The 21,105-nt window shown below is 43.1% G+C and overlaps 1 protein-coding gene across 1 annotated transcript; it reads right to left on the bottom strand.

Annotated features, from left to right (window-relative positions):
• Positions 1-216: 216 nt before the first annotated feature.
• On the bottom strand, positions 217-20,580 carry CtsK1 (C1 family peptidase 26-29-p). The gene is made up of 10 exons (XM_084577951.1): positions 20,425-20,580; positions 19,910-20,050; positions 11,853-12,046; positions 9,673-9,958; positions 6,415-6,607; positions 4,104-4,297; positions 2,185-2,276; positions 1,649-1,807; positions 935-1,121; positions 217-443 (listed from the first exon to the last, which is right to left on the bottom strand). The coding sequence occupies exons 1-10, from the start codon at positions 20,465-20,467 to the stop codon at positions 259-261; spliced, it is 1,674 nt and encodes a 557-aa protein (XP_084434077.1). The 5' UTR covers positions 20,468-20,580; the 3' UTR covers positions 217-258.
• Between the last annotated feature and the right edge of the window lie 525 nt (positions 20,581-21,105).

Raw genomic sequence — 21,105 nt, 5'->3', positions numbered from 1 at the left:
TGTGTGAAGAAGGATGGATAGCTGGCCAAGTTGGTAACAGTTCTCCTTTTTGTCCTTTGTTTTTGCGCTGTACCATCCACAATGTGCCTCGCGCGAGCTTTCTAGGCTTGCAAACATTTCCAAACTACTTCCCACTTCCGAACGGCAATAAGTTTTTTTTTTTTACGATCCAAGTGTGAACAGTCTTTGCATTCCTTCTTGAGCATGCAATGTGCACAGAATGTGATAAGTGTCTTTATTCACCGAAAAGGACTGTTGCTAGAGCTCAACTATGGTACCCTGAGTGGCCACACCACAGTTGTTGTCCTTTTGGCTGATGAGGACGTAGCCGTCGTTTCCCCAATAGGTGGACCAAGAGTTCTTGATCAGCCAGTAGGGCTGTTCCTGCAATGTTCCATAGCCAACAGCCAGCACAGCATGGTCGAGGCTGTCTGTGTCGTTTCCTGTGCATTGAGAGAATGCAAAGCGAGGTAAACAGGGCTGCATGAAATAAAACAAACATTGGAGAGGAAACAAGAACAATATCTAGAACGAAAGTTGAGTTTCATAATGCCAGAGGATATTAGAATTGAACTAATCTCCACAATTCTGTTAACATCAAGTGCCTCAAGAACAAGGTACCGATAGAGTTGTGCAGTTTTTGAAAGGAGTGCTTCTTAGATGGTGTGCTTCACTAGGAAGCATGGCCTGATAAGACTTCAGGGTTACGCAGAAGGTAAGCTAAGACACACAAGGTTCATTCTTTTGAAGACAATGAAAACGGTAAAATTTGCCCGCAGTTACCATGTCTGTGTTAATGTGACATTCTGAGAGAATTTGTAGCATGATACGAAGAAGTGCGTGGAGGAAAAGGGAGCGGCAATGAGCCAGTCACCGCGTCAGAGAAAAATGCGGCAGCTAGCCTCTTGACTGCAGCAAATAAATCATCACTCACTGCACTTGGGATCATAGAAGACACCGTTGGAGTAGAAAGAGAAAGAGCGGAGTGCTGCGTCAATGCTGACGGACACTGGCCCCACGTTAGCCAGTGCCGTGAGTAGATCATCACGGTTGGTGATGTTGATGTAGCTCTTGATCGTGGAGATGGTTGCATTCACTTTAGTGTCATGGCAAACACCATCCTGTTGGAGTAACAAGTTTAGTTGTCAGTCACACACTTTTTAATTAGGTGGAACAGTTACTGCAGCTTTAAGACCTAGAGTGTGTACATGCCTGTGCTTATTAATTAAGTATTTTAATATTTTAAAATTAATGATTATGCAGTGTTCTAAGTTGGAGCTAAGGAAAGATTATGCAGTGTTTCAAGTTGGAGCTGAAGAAATATTACTTAAACAAATTATGGCAAGGAATCTGAAAAGATAAGCAGTGCTCAGCGCTATACACATTAGACTTTTTTCGGTGACTGAACAGTGCAATTAAGGCAATTAACTCTGCCAAACATCCACAAAAAAGAACAAAAGAGTAGAATTTAGAAAGTAGACAATGAGAACCTGAATTTAGCTATGGTACCTTAATTACAAAATTGCATCTTAAGGCCCAAAGGTACTATTTTGTAATACAACTGGAAATGCTGCACTTCCAGCCACAAACCATACAATTTATTTAGTGTGAACCTATGCAAAAGGGAAGGTCTGCAGTGCATCATTACCTGTCCAATGTAGGCTCCATAGTCTTCATCTGAAGCCAAGCCATGCTTGCGTATGTACTCATAGGCACGGAAGTCTTCCCCACCATCGCAGCCATTGTTGCCACTGTTCCAGCTGCAGTCAACCAGCTGCTGTTCAGAGAGACGCACGAGCTTGCCCGTCTGGAAATAAAGAGAACTGCGAACCATCACTAAACACATCAGCTCTATTCACAGAAACCTCGCAAAAAAAAGTAACAAACAAACAAACGAACAAAAAGGTGTGGCAGCAGGGTTAGCCCAACTGTCGTGTAACGGTGGTAGATGCTGCCACCATGGAAGCAGAAGTGGTGGCTGTTTCGGTGTTTCCACCACTCAGATGACTCGATATCAGGGAGACGGCGACACTTTTAATAACGGCGCAAACTTGAAATACGGACCTTGCTCTCTTTGGACGGTTGCCGACGAACAGTGAAAGCGACACACCAGCGTCGGGTTTTTGTTTAAAGGGGATAGTAACACTTTCGCTTTAGAAACATGTAACTGCGGCACTAGTTCACCTTCCTGAAGTATGCCCCTTCCAGTTCACCCGTGGTTCCAAAGCTCCAGCAGGAACCACACACGGCCTGGTCCTTCACGGGTGTCACTGCTCCTGCAAGTGCACAGGAGAAGCGTCACGCATCAGTCATACATGCGAAGAAGCTGTCAAACATAAGCTGCAAACACAAGGGACATCACTGTGCTCTCAACAGGCTATGCTGTTAAAAAAAATAAAATAAAATAAACAAGAGAAAACCCGACATGAGTTAGGTAGGAGTGAAGGCTCTGAATGATCTATGTTTTCCAATCACTGTCCTTTGCTCTTTTACCTGTTTTCGTTAATTGAGTGACTTTACAAAAGAAAAGGTGGATTGAAACGACCAGCAAAGAATGTGCCAATTTAGTTTAGGTGCAACTGACTGTAAAAACTTTTAGTGTGCTGTGGGGCAGCCACCATATTTGGGTTCTTTGCAGAGTGACCAATGTTCATGAAATTAGATAAAAACATACTGAAGGAAAAAGAAAGTATGCAGCGAAAGATTTTGCAGGGTTTATGATAGGCCATTGGCAACACACAAGATTACGGACACACTTCAGGAAATAAGCAAGCATGATTGAGAGGCCAGGGAAGCATTAGCTATGCAAGCTGCCAACTAATTGTAATAGTTTTAGACACCTCTTGTGGCAAACGATGCAAGAAGGATGGCTTAGCGGTGATGCGCAAAGCTTTTAGCAGTTACTGAGACTGTGGAGACCAGCCTGAAGATAGCACTCAGTTAATGTAAGAGCACTATAATGCACCCAGTTATACAGGATGTTTGACCTAAGACTTTTCCCATTTTCTAAAATAAAATTTGAGAGAAGACCACTTCTTTCAATTACCAGAAGTGGTGTATGTCAGATCATAAGCAAGACATGTTAACTAGCAGGCTGATTAACTAGTATCAAGCGCGTCACAACATGCCACACATCCAAAGGCATAGATCTGGTGTGGTGACGAGGATGTCACTTTCGAAAATCTAAAAACTGCTATGGGTATTACCTATGGTGGCCTTCAATTGAAGCCTCTTAATAAAAGAAGAGCCTGAAGGCAATAGCTAGAGAGTACGTGCCTAAATGACATTTTTAGTTGGCGGTAGTGAATTTATATCTCTTCTAGAGAGTTAACTATGCAATATTAGTTAACCAGCCTGCAAGTTAAAATCCTGGCTGCATTCTGACACACAACACCGCTGACAATGCTGAAGAAAGCGGCCTTGTAACTGCTATCTTTAAAGACTGCAGAAAGGCTTGGGTGAAACACCCTGTATATGGCAGTGTGTTTAAAGGGACAATGGGGAAAACTGAACTTGGCCTGTATTGATACAGTTACATTCCAATAAAAAAAAAGAGACTGCTTTCACAAAAACAAGAGCTCTTGTACAGTGCACGAGGTAAAAGAACCAAGTGTCCGTGTGTCTCCACCAGCAGCTGTTTTCAAAAACAAGCAATCTGAGGCAAATCTTTCCACATGGATCCGCGAGGCTAGGCTGCATTGCAATTCACTTTCAAACAGTGATCAGCCCTGATGACACGAGTTTGAATGGAATGGAGGGAAACCATTTTCAAGTTGAATGTTCTCACACACGCCTTCTGCTGCCAGAGAAGCATCTATATAGTCAGAAATAGCCACAGAGTCAATTTTACTCTTTTAACAGTACAGTCCTTTGGCAAAGACTTGCTGTTCTTCAGTGTCAAGCCTCCGTTTTCAGGGCATCATCCAGAGAGCGCACACCTAGGCATAAAAAAAATGCCACCTCAAGCAGCCACTCCAAAATCCACTGTACGATGACCTGTTCATTATTTTTTACCAAAAAAATAAAGATTTGGAGGCAATTGTCCATAGCGTAAACTATGATAATTAGTAAATAATTCCAGCTAAGAAATGCAGTCTGCTCACCATAGAGCCTCCAATCTATTTGTTCTGGCAATTTGGCAGTGAACTTATAACGAGGAAAGGGTTCTGCGGTAGAAGACCCATCCCTGGACTGGAGCCGTCCACGCATCACGCTGATCTCCTCCGGCGTGCGATCTGCCAGGTGGTTCACAGCCACCTGGTAACCCAGGTTAGCACGGTTGGTCGAGTCGATGAACCTACGAAGCGACAAGATCACTTTTATTTTACTCAGTACATACTGCGGTCTCAGTATAAAAACAATTACAAGAGCGCTTGTGTTAAACGTGCTCAACAGAAAAGAAGAAAAAAATAAGAAAACAAAGGAACAAGCTGACTTTTGAAAACTAGAAGATTATCGCCTTGACTTGATAATCAGAATAAGAAATTCATTTCTGCAGCAGACTTCCTAGACTAAAAGATATCAACAGGAAAGATAGATAAGAACAACTTGAATGATATGACCGAAAATGTCTACAGAGAAAGGCCCATATATAAAAAATTTAGAAGTGACAGACATAGGCAGCTTGAAAAGGGTTGACTGTTTGTATTCAGACTAACGTTTAAAATTGAAAAAACTACCACTCATGCAACATTCTATACTCTTCTCATCAAAATCTACATATAAGTGCACATCTTCAGAACATATGGTTTATAGTGATGCATCATGTGCGTAACACCCTCAATAATTCTGCAGTCACGAGCTGCTCATATTTTAGAAGAGCATCAAATGAGGTTGAAGTATACACGAAGAATGAAAAGAACAAATTAGGAAGAACTGTAGTAACACGAAAAGCCGAGCTAGTTGGTATGACATTTTGTGTAAACAGCGCAAAACACAATGGACATGAAAGAAGATGGGACAAGCACTCATCCCAGCACTTGTCCTGTCTTCTTTCATGTCCACTGCGTTTCACGCTGTTTACACAAAATTGCCAAGAAAACGGCTCAGGCTTGAAAACGGCTGCACTGACTATACAGTGCCAAGTAAACTATGGATCTTACAGGCTTCGTCACACTGAGGTTTAATCTTAATGATGAAAATTTTGGGTGGCAGCTAAAAACTCGTACCGTTTGAAATTTTGTGTAATTCAGAATGAACAAAATCTGCGTGCAGAAATAACGAAAATGCATTCAGGCAGCTCTGCTTACAGCTGATGGGATATATTTGAAATTCGTATCAGTGGTGTTTTTATAACTGACCTTCCACTATACTGCAACCCTTTACAGTACAAGAATTTATGAGGAGGTGCTGTGGTAAATGATACAGTGCTTCAAGCTTTCGCTTGACACGTTGCGTCTAGTATCAGTCATGGGCAGTATCGAAGATATACATGTATCTTCGATACTATGTTTAGATACATTTTGTGTATCAGTATTAGGTATTGCGTACTGAAAACGAAAGTATCGGAGTATCGGCATCGAAAATACATATTTAGTGCATCGTGTATTTTAACGATACTCGATACCAAAGAAAACTGCAAATATTGAAGCCGCTGTGAGACTGAGTTGAGGGCGCGAGCTCAGGCGGTAGTACAAGCCCAGAGACAGCTCGGCGTCTAGTACTGCCTCAGTTACCTGCAAATACCCCGTCCCCTCAGAATCAACCGCATTTCAAGATTCTCTTTATTTAAAAATAAAGGAGCCAAATTTTTTACTTGTGAGCATTGAGTGCGTACCACTAAGCCGCTAAGCCGTCAACGGACACGCAGAAAGAAAGGAACAAAGCGGAAACGGCAAGGAAGGCAAACACGCAGTAAGGAATGTGCACACTCCTGTACCCCTAGCCACTCTCCCACCCTTTGTCATCCCGATTACTTCATTGCAACCATGGCTTCAATCCAGTGTGAAGTTCTTACAAGGTCAGCTGCCCAGACAGAGGAGCTTGAATAACTTCGTGCTGTCGGATTCGTTTCAGCCTTTTCTTAAAAACTGCACTATAGGGATGCACTAAAGATTGCAGAAAGCATGATAAAATTTTCATAATACCACCTTTATTATGTTGGGATTTCAGTGATGTATCTAAGTATCGATGATACAGCACCGAGTATCTGCATCGAAACTCGATTTCGATTCTGTATCTTGTATCAGTATCGAAAATACAATTTTTCAGGGTATCGAGTATCGGTATCGAAGATACTTTTTTGAAGTATCTTGCCCAGCACTGTCTAGTATGCACTGCACATATTGCCCTCCAGCACTAACTCACCTTTTTATGATCTGGAATTTCAGCCTAAAAGCTAAGCTATGCACAATCCTTTTAAGTTGTTTGTGACTTTGGAGTACAGGCTCTAAAGGAGGGAAAAATTGAACGCACCTAAGGTTTTGACGAAAGATGTCCCGACGTCTGTCATGCTCCACACTGTGATCATAGGTGCGTCTGTGTGTTTCCTTGAAGTCTTCAAATGACTGCTCAGTGTGACCGTTGTGGCCGTCAAGAAATTCGGCCATCGGGTTGTGCAGTGCAAGACGCTCAGCCCCAGGGCCAGGAAAGCTGCGGCATGTGTCATCTGCACAGGAAGAAAAACAAATATATTGTTATCTGGTGTACTATGCTGGTATTCAGCAAGTGAAAAACTAAGTGTTTGGGTCGGTTGACGATGATGTGGAGCATGTAGTTGAGCGGTAAAGCGACCGACGTTCATGCACTCCTCTTCCTCGTTGCAATTCTTCACCGTCCCATGCCAGCCGCTTCTCAGAAAATTAGCTGATGCAGCTCCCGAAGGTGATGCTGCATTCGCGACCAGGGCTGAAAAACTCCATTGACCTTTGCTCCACATACTAACCTCATCGAAGTCTTTGTGGATGGTGTTCCTGTCTCTGCCTTTATTGACACCGGTGTCCAACTCTTTGCTCTCAGTTCCTTGTTTCATCGTCACCTGAAGAAAGTCCTGACGCCAGTAGTTTCGCCCGCTGTTCGTGTCACTAATGGCAGCCCTGCTGCCGTGCTTGGCATGTGTGCCGCCCGCGTAACCATTGCTGGTCGTCACACAACAGTGTTATTCACCGTCCTTCAAGAATGCCCCAATGACCTGATTCTTGGCCTTGACTTCTTGACCGCTCACTCAGTTCTTATTGACTGCTCGACCGGCATTCTACGATTGGACCTTCCCCTCTGCTCTGAAGACCTCTCCCTGCCACCTCGCCTTTGCTCAGCAAAATATCTCCGCCTCCCTCTTGAAGCTGTTGTTTACATTCCGATCTGCCCTTTTCCGCCCGTGCCCGATGAAGACTACCTGGCGTGCCCCATTACAGATGTCGTCCTGCAGCGTCACCACATCCTTCCGCACCTCATCATACACGTATCTCAGAATCACACCACTCTCCCTGTCCTCAACTTCAGTTTGTCGACACAAGTCCTCCCCAACGGAATTTCTTTAGCTGAACTGTCCCCGCTAACTCCCAACCCTCCCTCTGCACCTGCCGCTCCTAAGTCGTCCTCTTCCCACCCTGATCCTGTTTCCGGCATGACTGCGGCTGACCTGCAACCCGATTCTGTCGACCCACTCTACAAGCTGTTGCTTTCTTATAGCGCCTTTCTACCATCCTCAAGCTATTCGACCGCGCCAGTTTTCAACTCAACTCCAAGATATGCAGTTTCGGCCATCGAGAAATCAAAGTTCTTGGCCACTTGGTGAATGCTGCTGGTGTTCAGCCTGACCCCGATAAGATTCGCGCCATTCATACTTTTCCCACGCCACGTTCATCTAGTGCTGTTCGAAGTTTTCTCGGCTTGTGTTTGTATTTCCGTCGTTTCGTCCGGAACTGCCCGTCTTTGATAGTTGCGGGCAGGGTTTGAAGTTTACTTTCGAGGTACTGAGCGGCAAGGAGTTGCAATTTTTGAATTTATGGTTAGTATTAAAGTTAGATCATGTATGCTGGTTTTTCCGGCAGCGTTCGAAGAAGCCGTTACTTAGCTACAAATCGGCCCACTCTAAATTGGTTAAATGTGGTATAGCTGTCGCGTGCTTGGGGTCTGCCCTTTTAAAATCATGTGTGCATGAAATGATCAGTATTTTTGGCCAGCAGATTGACAGATTAAGATTGGCAGCATATCCGGATCGGGTAATCTTGCTTGCCTGTAATAAAATTTAAGAAAACTAAAGTCAGTCGATAGTTCTCAGCCACAGGAGCCGGGCAGTAGAAAGAAGTATGCGGTCATAACGTACGTACACCGGTTGTCTCATAGGTTAAGGAACATAGGATCAAGATATGGTGTTGATGTAGTATTTTCAGCCCCCAAGAAACTTGCTAAGATATGTGCCATAGTGGACAGAAGAATGAAGAATCAACAAAAAATAAGCGAGAGGAGATCGTGTAAAATAAATCACCAGGTTAAGTTCGCACCATGTGCTGAAGGCGTGGTGTATGACATTGAATTTTCTTGCGGAAAGAGGTATATAGGCCAAACAGGTAAATGTATTAACACCCGTCTATGCCAACATAATATATCTTCGAAAAATGCCCCGTCTTCGAACCTTGCCCTGCACTACAGGGACTGCCCTTTAAATAGTGATCCAAAATTTCCTGATAAGAAACCTCTTTTTAACAACACTAATATAATATACAGGCATAAGGACCAACTAACCAGGGAATTATCTGAAGCATATCACATTCATAGAAAAGGGGATAGTTGCGTGAGCATGCCAGCAGTTCTTCTGCATGATAGTGAAATTGTATATTTGGATTCACATGATTAGACTGCTGCTTGTTTGGGTGCGCATGCATCCTGGTCCTTGAGAAAAAAAGTGTATATTACCTGTGTATTTTTCAAATAAACTTCAGTTGTTAGTCAGCGCTTGTCCATTATTCTCTTCCTCTGTTTGTCTCAAGTAGCGGCGCTGTTTTTTGATTTTGCAATGCACCAACTAGCTCAGATTTCCGTTCTTCTGCAGTTTATTCCTCATAACAATATACTACCTTTACATTCGGTACTACAGTATCTTCAACTTTACTCCAGCAGAGCACTGGGATAAGCACATTGTAGAGTCCTTTCCTCTCCTTCTTTCTCGGTCAACCATTTTGAACTGTACTATAGCAATTAAAATTTTGCGGGACACATGTTCTTAGTACATGCTACTTGTGACCAAATAAGATTAAATCAATTTTTTTCCCACCATCAACCTCCATCAATACTGATGTCATGTACAGCAAACAAAAAGCCTCAAATGCAGGCTTGACAGCATCCACTGACCCCACACTTGGCAAATGGAAAAAAAAAAAAAAAAAGCAGTGGAACTAGACACTTTACAGAACACACTTGCCCTCCCCATCCCATGGTCTCTGATCTTCCTTTTTGAATAAATTATAAATTCATTATTTCATTCACACAATACATGCAAGTATATAAACAACACATACAATACACACAAAATTTATTCTCAGACATGTCACACAAAATGCTGCAAGTATCGGAAGATTGTGAACACTTCATCTACGGGGACCAACTCAAGTGACAGTAACCATGAGGCAGTGCCGCAAATAAATTTGTTCCTGATTGTCCTGCAACCATTTGCTGCCAACTGCGTGTGCACAGCGCAATTAGCAATGTCAAATTAAGCAAGAGTGCACTCACTGATCAGGGTGGTGACGTCAAAGATGCTCGGAGGCATGGGGTCTCTGGAGAACCTGTAGTAGAGCAGCTCATACTTGTCGAAATGGGAGCCCAGCAACGTATTGTAGCCGCGCATCAGGTACCTCCGCGGAATGGCACTGCCATCGCGATCCCTTGACAGCCACAGCGTGTACTTGCTTACGCGACCTTCAGTGGACACAGTCTCCTGAAACCGCTCGCACTGTTTCCGGCCGTACTGCGCGAGCAGCTCGTCGTTGCCAGACCAGCAAGACTCCTTGCGCACAAACTGAAAAGGACAGGGGAGGAAAAGATCATGCTGAGGTCGGGTGGCATGTTTTTCTGCTAAGAAAACATACAGGAAAAAACGACACTGCTGAAGATACTGCAGCATATTATGACTCTGGCCCTGAGGGTAAACGAATAACTAGGGCAGAAGTTTATGAACGGAGGCACCTAAAGAAAACTGACCACCGGTTATCATGCCTAGAGACACCAAATTTTCGTTGTGCATATGCCTGTGGGATGATGTGCAGCCCATAATTAAATATGAAAAGCGGCGGAGACTGCAGTACGTAAGTTGTAATTGAAAATTTTTCCCCACACAGTTTTGGCTTCGGTTTGAAAGGAAGAACAATGGCCGTGACGTCACTGACATGCTGAAGTCACATGAGATGTACAAAAAATGCAACATGGTCACTGATTTGTTCATTTTATTCGCTCCAATACTTATGCAAACCTGCCCAAAAGTTAAAATAACAAAGCATGAATAAGCAGCGATTATATCGGAGTTTTTTCATGTCTCGCACAATCAAAGCGCGTATATAACATCACAGCTGTCACTCAGTGGGTGAAAACGAGACTGAAACTGCACGAGAAAAAAATTTAATTAATAATTATGGATCATTTTTGGTGGTGTAGGAGAATTCTGCATTGTTATTCATAGACAATATTGTCTTACACACTGTTCCAAACAAGAAACAAAAGTGCAAACAAATTTCGGTGTGTCTACTCCTTTCACTTTCTGTAGTGGAAAACCTTGAATTCCGCGGATTGAGAACAAAAAATGGATGAAACTCCGCAGATTAAAAACAAACAATTTGTGAAACTTTGGAAGAGACGTCAAAGTATGCTTCTGAATGCCCCTCACGTTATGTTCAGAACTATTAGCATGAATTTTTATTTTCCAGAGCTATTCAGGGTAACCAGAGACCTTGAGCACCAAACTTAGAAGCCGCCATGAGAAGCCCGCTTTTCAATGAACCAAAGGAGAAGGTGGTTATAGATGTAGGAAGAAGGCGGCATGGGTTGTTGAGGAAGAAAGAGCACTGAAAGAACTGAGTGGAGCAAGGGATGAAAAGAACAGGAAACAGGTGCAGGATTGGGTACAGAGTTGTGGTGGCAGTGAGAGCAGCCGCTGCTGCGTGGGAGGCTGCCTGCATGCATTAAAGTATCAGGCTTCACTCGACAGTGGTGCGTGCATCTGTGTTGCTTCTTAAATAATGTTGAGGTGTCCACTACTTCCATCTATTCGCTTCTATATGTGTGTTTGTGTGACATAAGCTGCGTGACCATGCACGCAACTTATGTCGTAGAGAGGGTCAAAAACAAGGCCCACGTTTTTTCTAGCGTTGGTTCTGGCTGGGAAAGTTTTCCTGCATCTCTGAGCATGACGACACAACAGGTCAACTTGCTTGTTCAAGATAAGAGGAGAGCAAGCTGTTACGTTCTTACATATGCCTTCAGAATAGAAAAATAATAAAAGATCGAGCACAATGGTTTGTGGCTGGCTAAGCAGCGTACCATTAATGTCAAGACCAGGGAAGCAGCTTATACAAAGCAGCAATGGCATTAATGAAACTATTACACTGCCCTTTGAGTTCAGCCTGCAATTTTTCTTCCTTGGCAGTATTGGTTACCAGGCTGTACTGTGGTATCACTGATGTAGCACAAAACTATCACGCTTGCCCAACGTCAGAGGAATACAAATTTCATTTACCCAGGCATGTTGGCATCAGTAAAGAAAGCTTGACAAGCTGAGAAAACACTACACCCTCTTCAGCCTGAAAACTTGACACGACAGAACAAGGAACATGTGAGCAGCCTTCAGTTGAAATTTTGACTTGTGGGCCACTGCAAAAGATAACATATTCCCAGTCTTCAGTGACAAACGTGCCCCTCACCGTGAATCCCGTGACATTTGGCAGCACGTTCTGCAGGGACACAGTGACATTCTCTGTGCCGTTGACCTGGAAGCAGGTGCGAACTGACTCCCATGTCTTAGGGTCCGGCATGTAGGCTATCTTGTAGTTGACGCCATAGGGATAACCTTCTGCCGACTCCGAGCCTGGAGCAAGCTGCACTGTCTGCACAATACCTGTAAGAGAAGAGAGGCCATGATAAAGAGCGTGCAAAAGTGGAATGTCTTGAAGAGCGTACACAGATGTGAGCACCAAATCACACATACACCGATCAATATTATTCTAGAGCAGGTACGGATGAAAGAAATATATCAAGCCACCGCCACGCACGCTAAAAGACTGCAGCTGTAATTTATTTACTGCAATTACTTATTTGTACGTCGTCCACTTTAGTTTGACCAAATGGAGATTCTTCTTTCGAGGGACACTGCTAACATTGTATCTAATGTATTTAAAGATGAAGGAAGGTGGTCGTGAATGCTCTTTGTAAACCAGTAAACTAGCAAGCGTGCCCTTGCATTATTTCAGGACAAACAATATATAAGGCGTGAAAAAGAACAAACACAAGCTAACAATGCAATACGTGCTGAAATGTATGAAAGCCAGAAGGGTGGACAAACTCACAGCTTTCTTTAAAGTTGTGCCACATAGCGCAAACACAGAACAAGTGGAATGCTAATGGTGATCGACCTGTGATGTACCATGTCATTTCTTTTGTCAGCTCAGGAACTGAAAGTTTAAGCAGAACTAACCAATGCCAGTTTTTAACTAGTAAAAATTTGAAGAGAGATATACCAAGCAAAGTAAAAATTATTGCACGTTTACATGCCAAAAAAGCTTCTGAGTCACGAGACGTACAGTGTGATGAACGGTTTTGTATTTGTTTTCTTAGCTTCACCCGCACACAAACATTTTTGTATTATAATTCATTAAAATGCTGTCACCATGTCTGAAAATTAAAATCCTAGCCTTGTCTTCTGCAGAACACCACCGTAGATATTACACTGCAGTGTGTGATTATTTTAAAATTTCATATAGTGAATCGAATACAGTAAAACCTCGTTACAAGAGATACTCAAGGGACCCGAAAAAGATGTCTCTTGTAACCAAAAATTCTAAAAGCACTGTGTTGATCAGTTAATTGCACATCAGCATATAAACGCATTCACGTGCATTAACAGGGAATTGTTCAGGAAAGCTTAAAGATGTTATTCATGCTAGTATGTATTTTTGTGAGTGCAGAATGTATTCCTTCCCAAATTCTGGTAGTAAAGCACTTCACTTTGCAAGCCTTCCTGTAGTTCTAATACCTTTGAAGCACTCTTACATGCTTTTCACTCTCAGATGTTGACACTTTTCCTCTGAAGTGTCCTCGTAGTCATCCTTTATGGCACATGTGCCAATTACTTGCGCGAGAATTGCACAGTCTGTAAGCTCTTCGGAAGCACACAAGATCCGCATCTGCAGATACGAATTCCTCAATAGATTCTGGTACCTCAGCAGTCTCTCGGATGCTTGCCAAAGCTTCATCTTCAAGGAAGCTTTACACAGTAACCATATATGGGCCCTCTTACATTATGTCATCACATTTAAAGCCTGCTTGTTAAGTTCGCACCATCAGCGAACTTGTGGCGCAGCGGTGGCGTAGCGGTAGAACATCCGCCTCGCATGCAAGAGGACCGGGGTTCAAATCCCAGTGCTGCGCAATTCTCCACCAAATGAAAAAAAAAATCCGCGTGTTGATGGAATTGCATAAACAGGTTTGGAGTGCGACCTGATGCCGGTGAACACCTCCGGCAACGCACTCCCGCACCAGAACAGGAGTTGGCCACCCTGGTGCAGTAATTGGCCGCAACCTCTTATGATAAGCTCCATAAAACCCCAGCCCTCAGTCACCAGCGGCTGCGGAACAACTGACCACGGCGGCGGTTAGACCTGTGACGCAGCAGGGGGTGCTAAAAATGCCTGGCTCCGCTGGACAGGCCGCCATTGGAAACTGACCCTGGCAACGTTTAAAGCTAGAAACCTAGCTAGTGAAGCTAGTTTAGCAGTGCTGTTAGAGGAACTAGAGGGCATGAAAGGGGATGTCATAGGGCTTAGTGAGGTCAGGAGGCCGAATGAGGCATATACTGTACTGAAGGATGGGCATGTACTGTGTTATCGAGGTTTACCAGAGAGGCGACAACTAGGAGTAGGTTTCCTTGTCAATAAGTATATAGCGGGTAATATAGATGAATTCTATAGAATTAATGAGAGGGTTGCAGGCACCGTGATTAGGCCTAATAAGCGGTATAAACTGAAGGTTGTACAGGCTTAAGCACCTACATGTAGTTATGATGACCAGGCAGTTGAAAGCTTCTATGAAGATGTAGAATCGGCAATGCGAAAAGTAAAGACGCAGTATACTGTACTAATGGGCGACTTCAATGCCAAGGTAGGGAAAAAGCAGGCAGGAGACAAGGCAGTAGGTGACTATGGCATTGGTTCTAGGAATAGCAGGGGGGAGTTACTAGTTGAGTTTGCAGAGCGCAATAACTTACGAATCATGAATACCTTCTTCAGCAAACGGAAGAACCGGAAATGGACATGGAAAAGTCCTAACGGAGAGACTAAAAATGAAATCGACTTCATAATGTGTTCAACCCCCGCCATTGTGCAGGATGTAGAGGTAATCGGGAAAGTGCGATGCAGTGACCACAGGATGGTTAGGTCCCGAATTAGCCTAAATCTGAAGAAGGAACGCAACAGATTAGTAAGAAAGAAACCCATCAACGAATTAGCGGTGAGGGGGAGGGCAGAAGAGTTCAGGATCTCGCTACAGATTAGGTAATCAGCTCTAACTGAGGATGGCGACATTACCCTAGAGGCAAGGAACAATAATTTCAGAGATATTACTGAGTGCGCGGTAGAAGTAGGCGGGTAGGATAGTTAGAGAGGATACCGGTAAGCTGTCTAAGGAGACGAAAGATTTTATTAAGAAATGCCAGAGTATGAAAGCTTCCAATCCAACAGACCAGATCGAATTGGCCGAGATATCAAAGCTAATCAATAAGCGCAAGGTGGCCGATATAAGGAAGTATAACATGGAGGAAATTGAGCATGCTGTAAAGAACGGGGGAAGCCCTAAAGCGGTAAAGAAGAAATTGGGCATAGGCAAAAACCAGATGTATGCGATAAGGGACAAGGCAAGCAACGTCATCACTAATATGGACAAGATTGTCAAAGTAGCCGAGGAGTTCTATACAGATCTCTACAGTAGCCAAAGTAGTCAGGACCGTAATGAGATTGGCGGTAGGGAAAAACAGTCAGACGTTCCACCAGTGACGAAGGACGAGGTCAAGAAAGCACTAGAAACTATGAAAAGGGGGAAATCAGCTGGAGAGGATCAGATAACTACAGATTTGCTGAAGGACGGAGGGGATATCGTGCTAAAAAAACTGGCCACCCTGTATACGCAGTGCCTGGTGTCATCGACGGTACCGGAACCATGGAAGAATGCAAACATTATCCTCATTCACAAGAAAGGGGACTCTAAGGACCTTAAAAATTACAGACCAATCAGCTTACTGTCTGTTACGTATAAGGTATTTACTAAAGTAATCACTAATAGAATCAGGACAACCTTAGACTGCAATCAAGCAAAGGATCAAGCAGGATTTCGGAAACGGTACTCTACTATCGATCATATCCATACCATCAATCAGGTGATAGAAAAATGCTCAGAATATAACCAGCCCTTATACATAGCATTCATTGATTACGAGAAAGCATTTGACTCAGTTGAAACCTCGGCGGTGATGCAGGCATTGCGAAATCAGGGGGTAGACGAGCCGTACGTGAAAGTGCTGGAAGATATATATAGTGGCTGCACAGCAACCATAGTTCTGCATAAAGAAAGTAACAAAATTCCCATAAAGAAAGGTGTTAGGCAAGGAAACACAATCTCCCCAGTACTATTCACAGCTTGTTTAGAGGAAGTATTCAGAGACTTGGAATGGGAGCAGTTAGGGATAAGGGTAGATGGAGAATACCTCAGTAATCTGCGATTTGCTGATGACATTGCCTTGCTAAGCAACTTGGGGGATGAACTGCAAATAATGATCGATGACCTAGACAGGAAAAGTAGAAAGGTAGGCTTGAAAATCAATATGCAGAAGACTAAGGTAATATTCAACAGCCTCGGGAAGGAACAGCAGTTTACATTAGGTAGCGAAATACTGGAAGTAGTAGGCGAATATGTCTACTTAGGACAAGTAGTAACCGCAGATCCGGACCATGAAAAGAAAATAACAAGAAGAATAAGATTGGGATGGAGCGCATTTGGCAAGCACTCGCAGATTATGACTAGCAGCTTACCGGTATCGCTCAAGAGGAAAGTATACAACAGTTGCATCTTGCCTGTACTCACCTATGGGGCTGAAACGTGGAGGCTAACTAAGAGAGTTCTACTTAAGTTGAGGACAACCCAGAGGGCTATGGAACGAAAAATGGTAGGAGTAACATTAAGAGATAGAAAGCATGCAAAGTGGGTCAGAGAAATAACTCAAGTTACCGACATTCTAGTGGAAATTAAGAAGAAGAAATGGACATGGGCAGGACATGTAGTGCGAAGTGAGGATAACCGATGGTCGCATGGGGGTAACAAACTGGATTCCAAGGGAAGGAAAGTGTAGCAGGGGGCGGCAGAAAGTTAGGTGGGCGGATGAGATTAAGAAGTTCGCAGGGGTCAAGTGGATGCAGCTAGCACAGAACCGGGTTAAGTGGAGAAATATGGGAGAGGCCTTCGCCCTGCAGTGGGTATAATCAGGCTGCTGCTGATGATGATGATGTATGAAACGGTTTTTCACAGCTTCACTTCTCAGGCCATTCCAGACACCCGAAATCACCTGAACAGCAAACTTTGCATCAATTACTATTGTACAGTCTTGCTGCCCGTCGAGTAACAGGCGTTCTACCAACTTTGTTTTGTACAGCAACTTGACAGAGTGCATAATGCTTTTGTCTACTGGTTGAGAGTAGAGTGTGGAGTTTGGAGGGAAAAAATAACTTCGGTGGCTTTGAGCAAGAGAACTTTGGTGCTGCAAGAAGCATTGTCCACAAAAAGAAAGGCATCGGGATTCCAAGTTTTCATCTTGTGATCAAATTTTAACAGCGAGGAGTTAAATATGCTTTGCACTTTGAACTTTGATTTACTTCGAAGGTGACAGTAATGAAATGCCAGTGGCTGAAACGAAGTCGTTTTGACTTCCCAATAATGGAGAAGCACTCTTTCTCAGTTCCTGACATATACAACAAAAACTATGCTGATATGGAACAAAATTTAGCTAAGGGAATCTGAAGTGCATCATTTATCAATTGGTATGCTTCAGCTGCATTGCATGAGCACACCTGGGTTGAGTCTCTTCTAAATAGTGAAGAATTTATTCCAGGGACCTGAAAAAGGCCTTAGCAACAGAGTGTCTTTTGTAGACATGTCGCTTGTATGCAATGTTGTTAACATGGCAGACCTAGGAAAACCCACCAAACCATTTTCAAGTGTCTCTTGTAATGAGATTTAACTATCTGCATATTTGATTATATGAATGAATCAACTAGTCTATTGGAAAACGTTTGAACCAAAGTGAGCTTTGTTATGAACGTCTCCAACGCTTTCCGAATAACTGGCACGAGGTTTGAATAAGGCCCTCCTCACCGAAGTATTTTTCTTTGACAGCTATTTAAAAAAAGGCCCATATCAACACTGAGTACCATCCTGCAGAGACCGGAATGTGTGGGATGAAGGATTAAGTGCCGCAACATGTTAAATAGTGTGCCAGTGTTCATAATGCTCATACATAGCCTGTTAAGACTCGACCATGTAGCAAGGCTTAGGTAAGCTAAGCAACATTGCCTTAATGCCCAATCTCAGAAGCCATTCCTCGTATGTATTATCACCCATCTCATGTCCTGAGGTATGGATCCGATGATTATTTCCTGAGGTGTGACTCTGATTATTTAGGTGTGCCTATGAAGAGCGTAGAATTTTTTGACACTCTTAACTTGATGTTCATAGACTTAAAATAATATATTCATGTTGCAGCTCTTTAGAGGAGATTATAGTGCAGTGTCTTGATAACTAGAACTCCACAGGATAGCAGCATCTCACAGCGCCAGTGCTGATGTTTCACACACTACTACTTGTTTTTTGCAATTATTTGCAAAACTAGTGACTATCAGAACAAACATACTATTGGAATTCGATTCAGTAGCAGACGTACACTAATCATACTCGATTCAGTTAAAAAAATGTACTATTCGCACACCCCTACTAAACTGCCATGTCACGTGTTTGTAGCAAAGCACGAAGAGATCGAGGAGGTCTAATCAGCTACCCTCAATAAAGGAGGAGCGACACATGGATGGTGTGACAGGTGATATCCCTTTTCTTGAAACCTTTAGGTAAGAGTACAATGCAACGACTGCAGTTTCTTTTTGCTCAGCTTTCATTTTATGAAAGTGTTTGCGAAAAGAATGGAGGTGATAAGGAAAAGTAAGAAAAAGACCAGCCACAAAACCAAGAACAGATAAGGTATCCAGTGAGATAGAGAAAGCACGCAGAAACAAAGGCTCAGAACGAAAGTGGAAGCATTGTTAAGCTACTGTGCAGGGTGACTCTGAGCAAATGCAACAAAACAGCAGTATCAGCTATCCAAAGAACAAAAATGAAAGCCAAATGAAATCACTCCTTGCAGTTTTTTTTTTCCACCACAAAAAAATGAACCCCACACAATGGGTTGCCAGCTACAGACAAGAGGACTGTAATCTGCTGCCCTCACGTCAGCCCTTCCTTGATGCAAGCAATAGAGCAGACTGCTCATGTGAGAATCTAACCAGGCATTATCTTAATGCTGTGACACAATGCCCAGCATATATAAGAAATGCTCGTCCACGCGGCTTGACAAGTGGCTCCCAATGATAGTCGGAGATAAAACCTCAGCAGAGGCTGAAGATGACGCTCCTGCATCAGCAGCTACGACAACACAAAAATGAGGGGTGGGGGGGACTCGTCACAAAAACCACAAGTGCAAAACAAGGCAGAAAACAGAAAAACTGCTTTCATTGCAATTACCCTACCTTTCAAAGGTTATCTTATTATTTCTATACAAAGCATATCTGGACACAGCTTTTTAGGGGGCACTTCTGTAAAGATGCACAAATTTTCAGTCCCTTTCAAGCTTGTCTCAAAGGAAGTCTACTGTCATTCAAGAAGGCTGGCAGGCAGTGTGCTAATACAATCGAGGCCTTACTACTGAATGATCTCCGTTTTTTGCAGACTTCTCAATTTCTTGAGGAAGCTTGATATCAAGGGCAGGTTGTTAGCACGTTTATCCCCTACTTCTTTCTGGCCCTGCACTTTTCCCTTTTTAAAGGTGAACCCCCATCCCCAAACCCTCACCTTGACAGTTAAATATGAAAGTACAGTCTCGTTCAAAAGTTTTTGAAGCCGCAGGGTATGATTTCCAGTGGTGTTTTCATATTTATGGCATTTATGCAGCCCTTAATCTCTGTACAATGAGGGGAATCACGTGTGCTGCATTATGTAGCTAGAAAGTAACACGTGCGACCAGCATAATGAGTTACGTACATAAACTGTACACAGTAAAGCTATAATGTTTCAGCATTCCACCCTACATATCAGTTTTCGCAATAATCTTGAACACTCCCAAATCTTGCAACAATGTGTCTCTCACAACCTGGAGCAAGATTACCAAGCAAAACTGCGAATTGGCCCCCTAAAACATTTCACTCTAACAAAACATGCTCACGAAGCTTGAAGATTTCATCAAGCAAGCTTAAATTTGGATAGAACTTTCTTCAGTCAAGGTAGCATGAAGCACGCTAGTCAATGGGAGCTTAAAGGTGCCACCGCAATCACCTACTTTGGGTGCCACCGCAATCACCTACTTTGTCAGAGTACTCTCGAAAATAGACTTTGCCTAGAGGCTGGAACCATTGGTTACAAAATGCACATTGTTAGGGCTTACGGTGAGAACACATACCATTGTAGTAGTCGATGCGACTGGTGTTGCGTGTTGCATCGTAGTAGCCTGTGAACGGCTCCCGGATTTCGGCATAGGGCAAGTACAGAATGCCTTTCACCTGGTACGAGTCACCCCAGTCAGGCAACTCTTGGCCTCTGGCTGCAAAGCAACACATTTCGAAAGGTGTGCTTCTCCCCAAACTAGCACAACTATACTTCTAAAGCAGGATGCCTGAAGGGCTAAAATAACTGCAGCTTAAGCACAAACACGATTAAATACTGCCTGCCTTATTGCCATTTAAGCCTGTGTATCATTCGTTAATTTAAATGGGAAAAGCAAAATCATCGTAGCTCAATGGTGACAACCGCAAACGTGTGGAAAAGTTGTTTCCCTCACTGATCACCCCAGCTACTATTCCAGAACTTGCATAAACATATAATGCTAAAAAAAGGCATTTGCTAAAATGCACAAAATACACCAAGGACAGGGTTAAAAAAAAAAACGACGTTACAAACTCGGAAAGCAGAACTTACCAGAGATCAGAAACAGCAGTGCAATGCAAGCAAGCTGCATCATTGCTGCCGCTCTTGAAGACGGTTCAGCCCGCTTCTGCTTCCCTCTCTGAGGAGGCCTTCCAGAGATAGCGCGAACGAGTTATCTGCTTTCGTGCTAGACCTCTTCAGAGCAAACAAGATATGACTGGGTGCGGATGAATGAACCGGCAAAAGGTTCTGCTCTTCGCTTCCAGTCACATACAGGCATTAGAGTTAGACCTCCCATTTACTTTGTGGTCAAGGCTAAGATAGCGGCACTGAAATTCTGGCTTGCTTTCGATTTGTTTTTATCTAGTTTCACGTCCACAGTAACTCGAATAAAGAAAAGGTGCCGGTAAAAGTGATTTTTTTTTTTTCACGTAGTAATGAAAACATGAGCAGTGCAGTTATTATTGTTCTCAAATATTCTTATTTATCAGGTTGGTGGCTATAAAAAAAAAGGCAAACACAGCTTCATAAATCATATCAGACATATCTTAGTAAAGTAATTAAGAAATTTTGCTATGGTTTGGTCATATCACATTCAGTCAAAGTGTACCAAAATGTAAAAAGTGTATACCAATTTTACTGTGCATTAGGGTGTACAGACACAAAATTTCAAAAACACACAAAAATATGACTTGCGCAGGAACAACACGAAACAAGACTGGAGCATAGGAA

This window comes from Amblyomma maculatum, chromosome 9, assembly GCF_055883805.1.
Source record: "Amblyomma maculatum isolate TAMU_Amacu chromosome 9, ASM5588380v1, whole genome shotgun sequence".
Taxonomy (NCBI): Eukaryota; Metazoa; Arthropoda; class Arachnida; order Ixodida; family Ixodidae; genus Amblyomma; species Amblyomma maculatum.
Note: the sequence above shows the minus strand (reverse complement) of the source record. Positions and strands in the feature narration are given on the sequence as shown.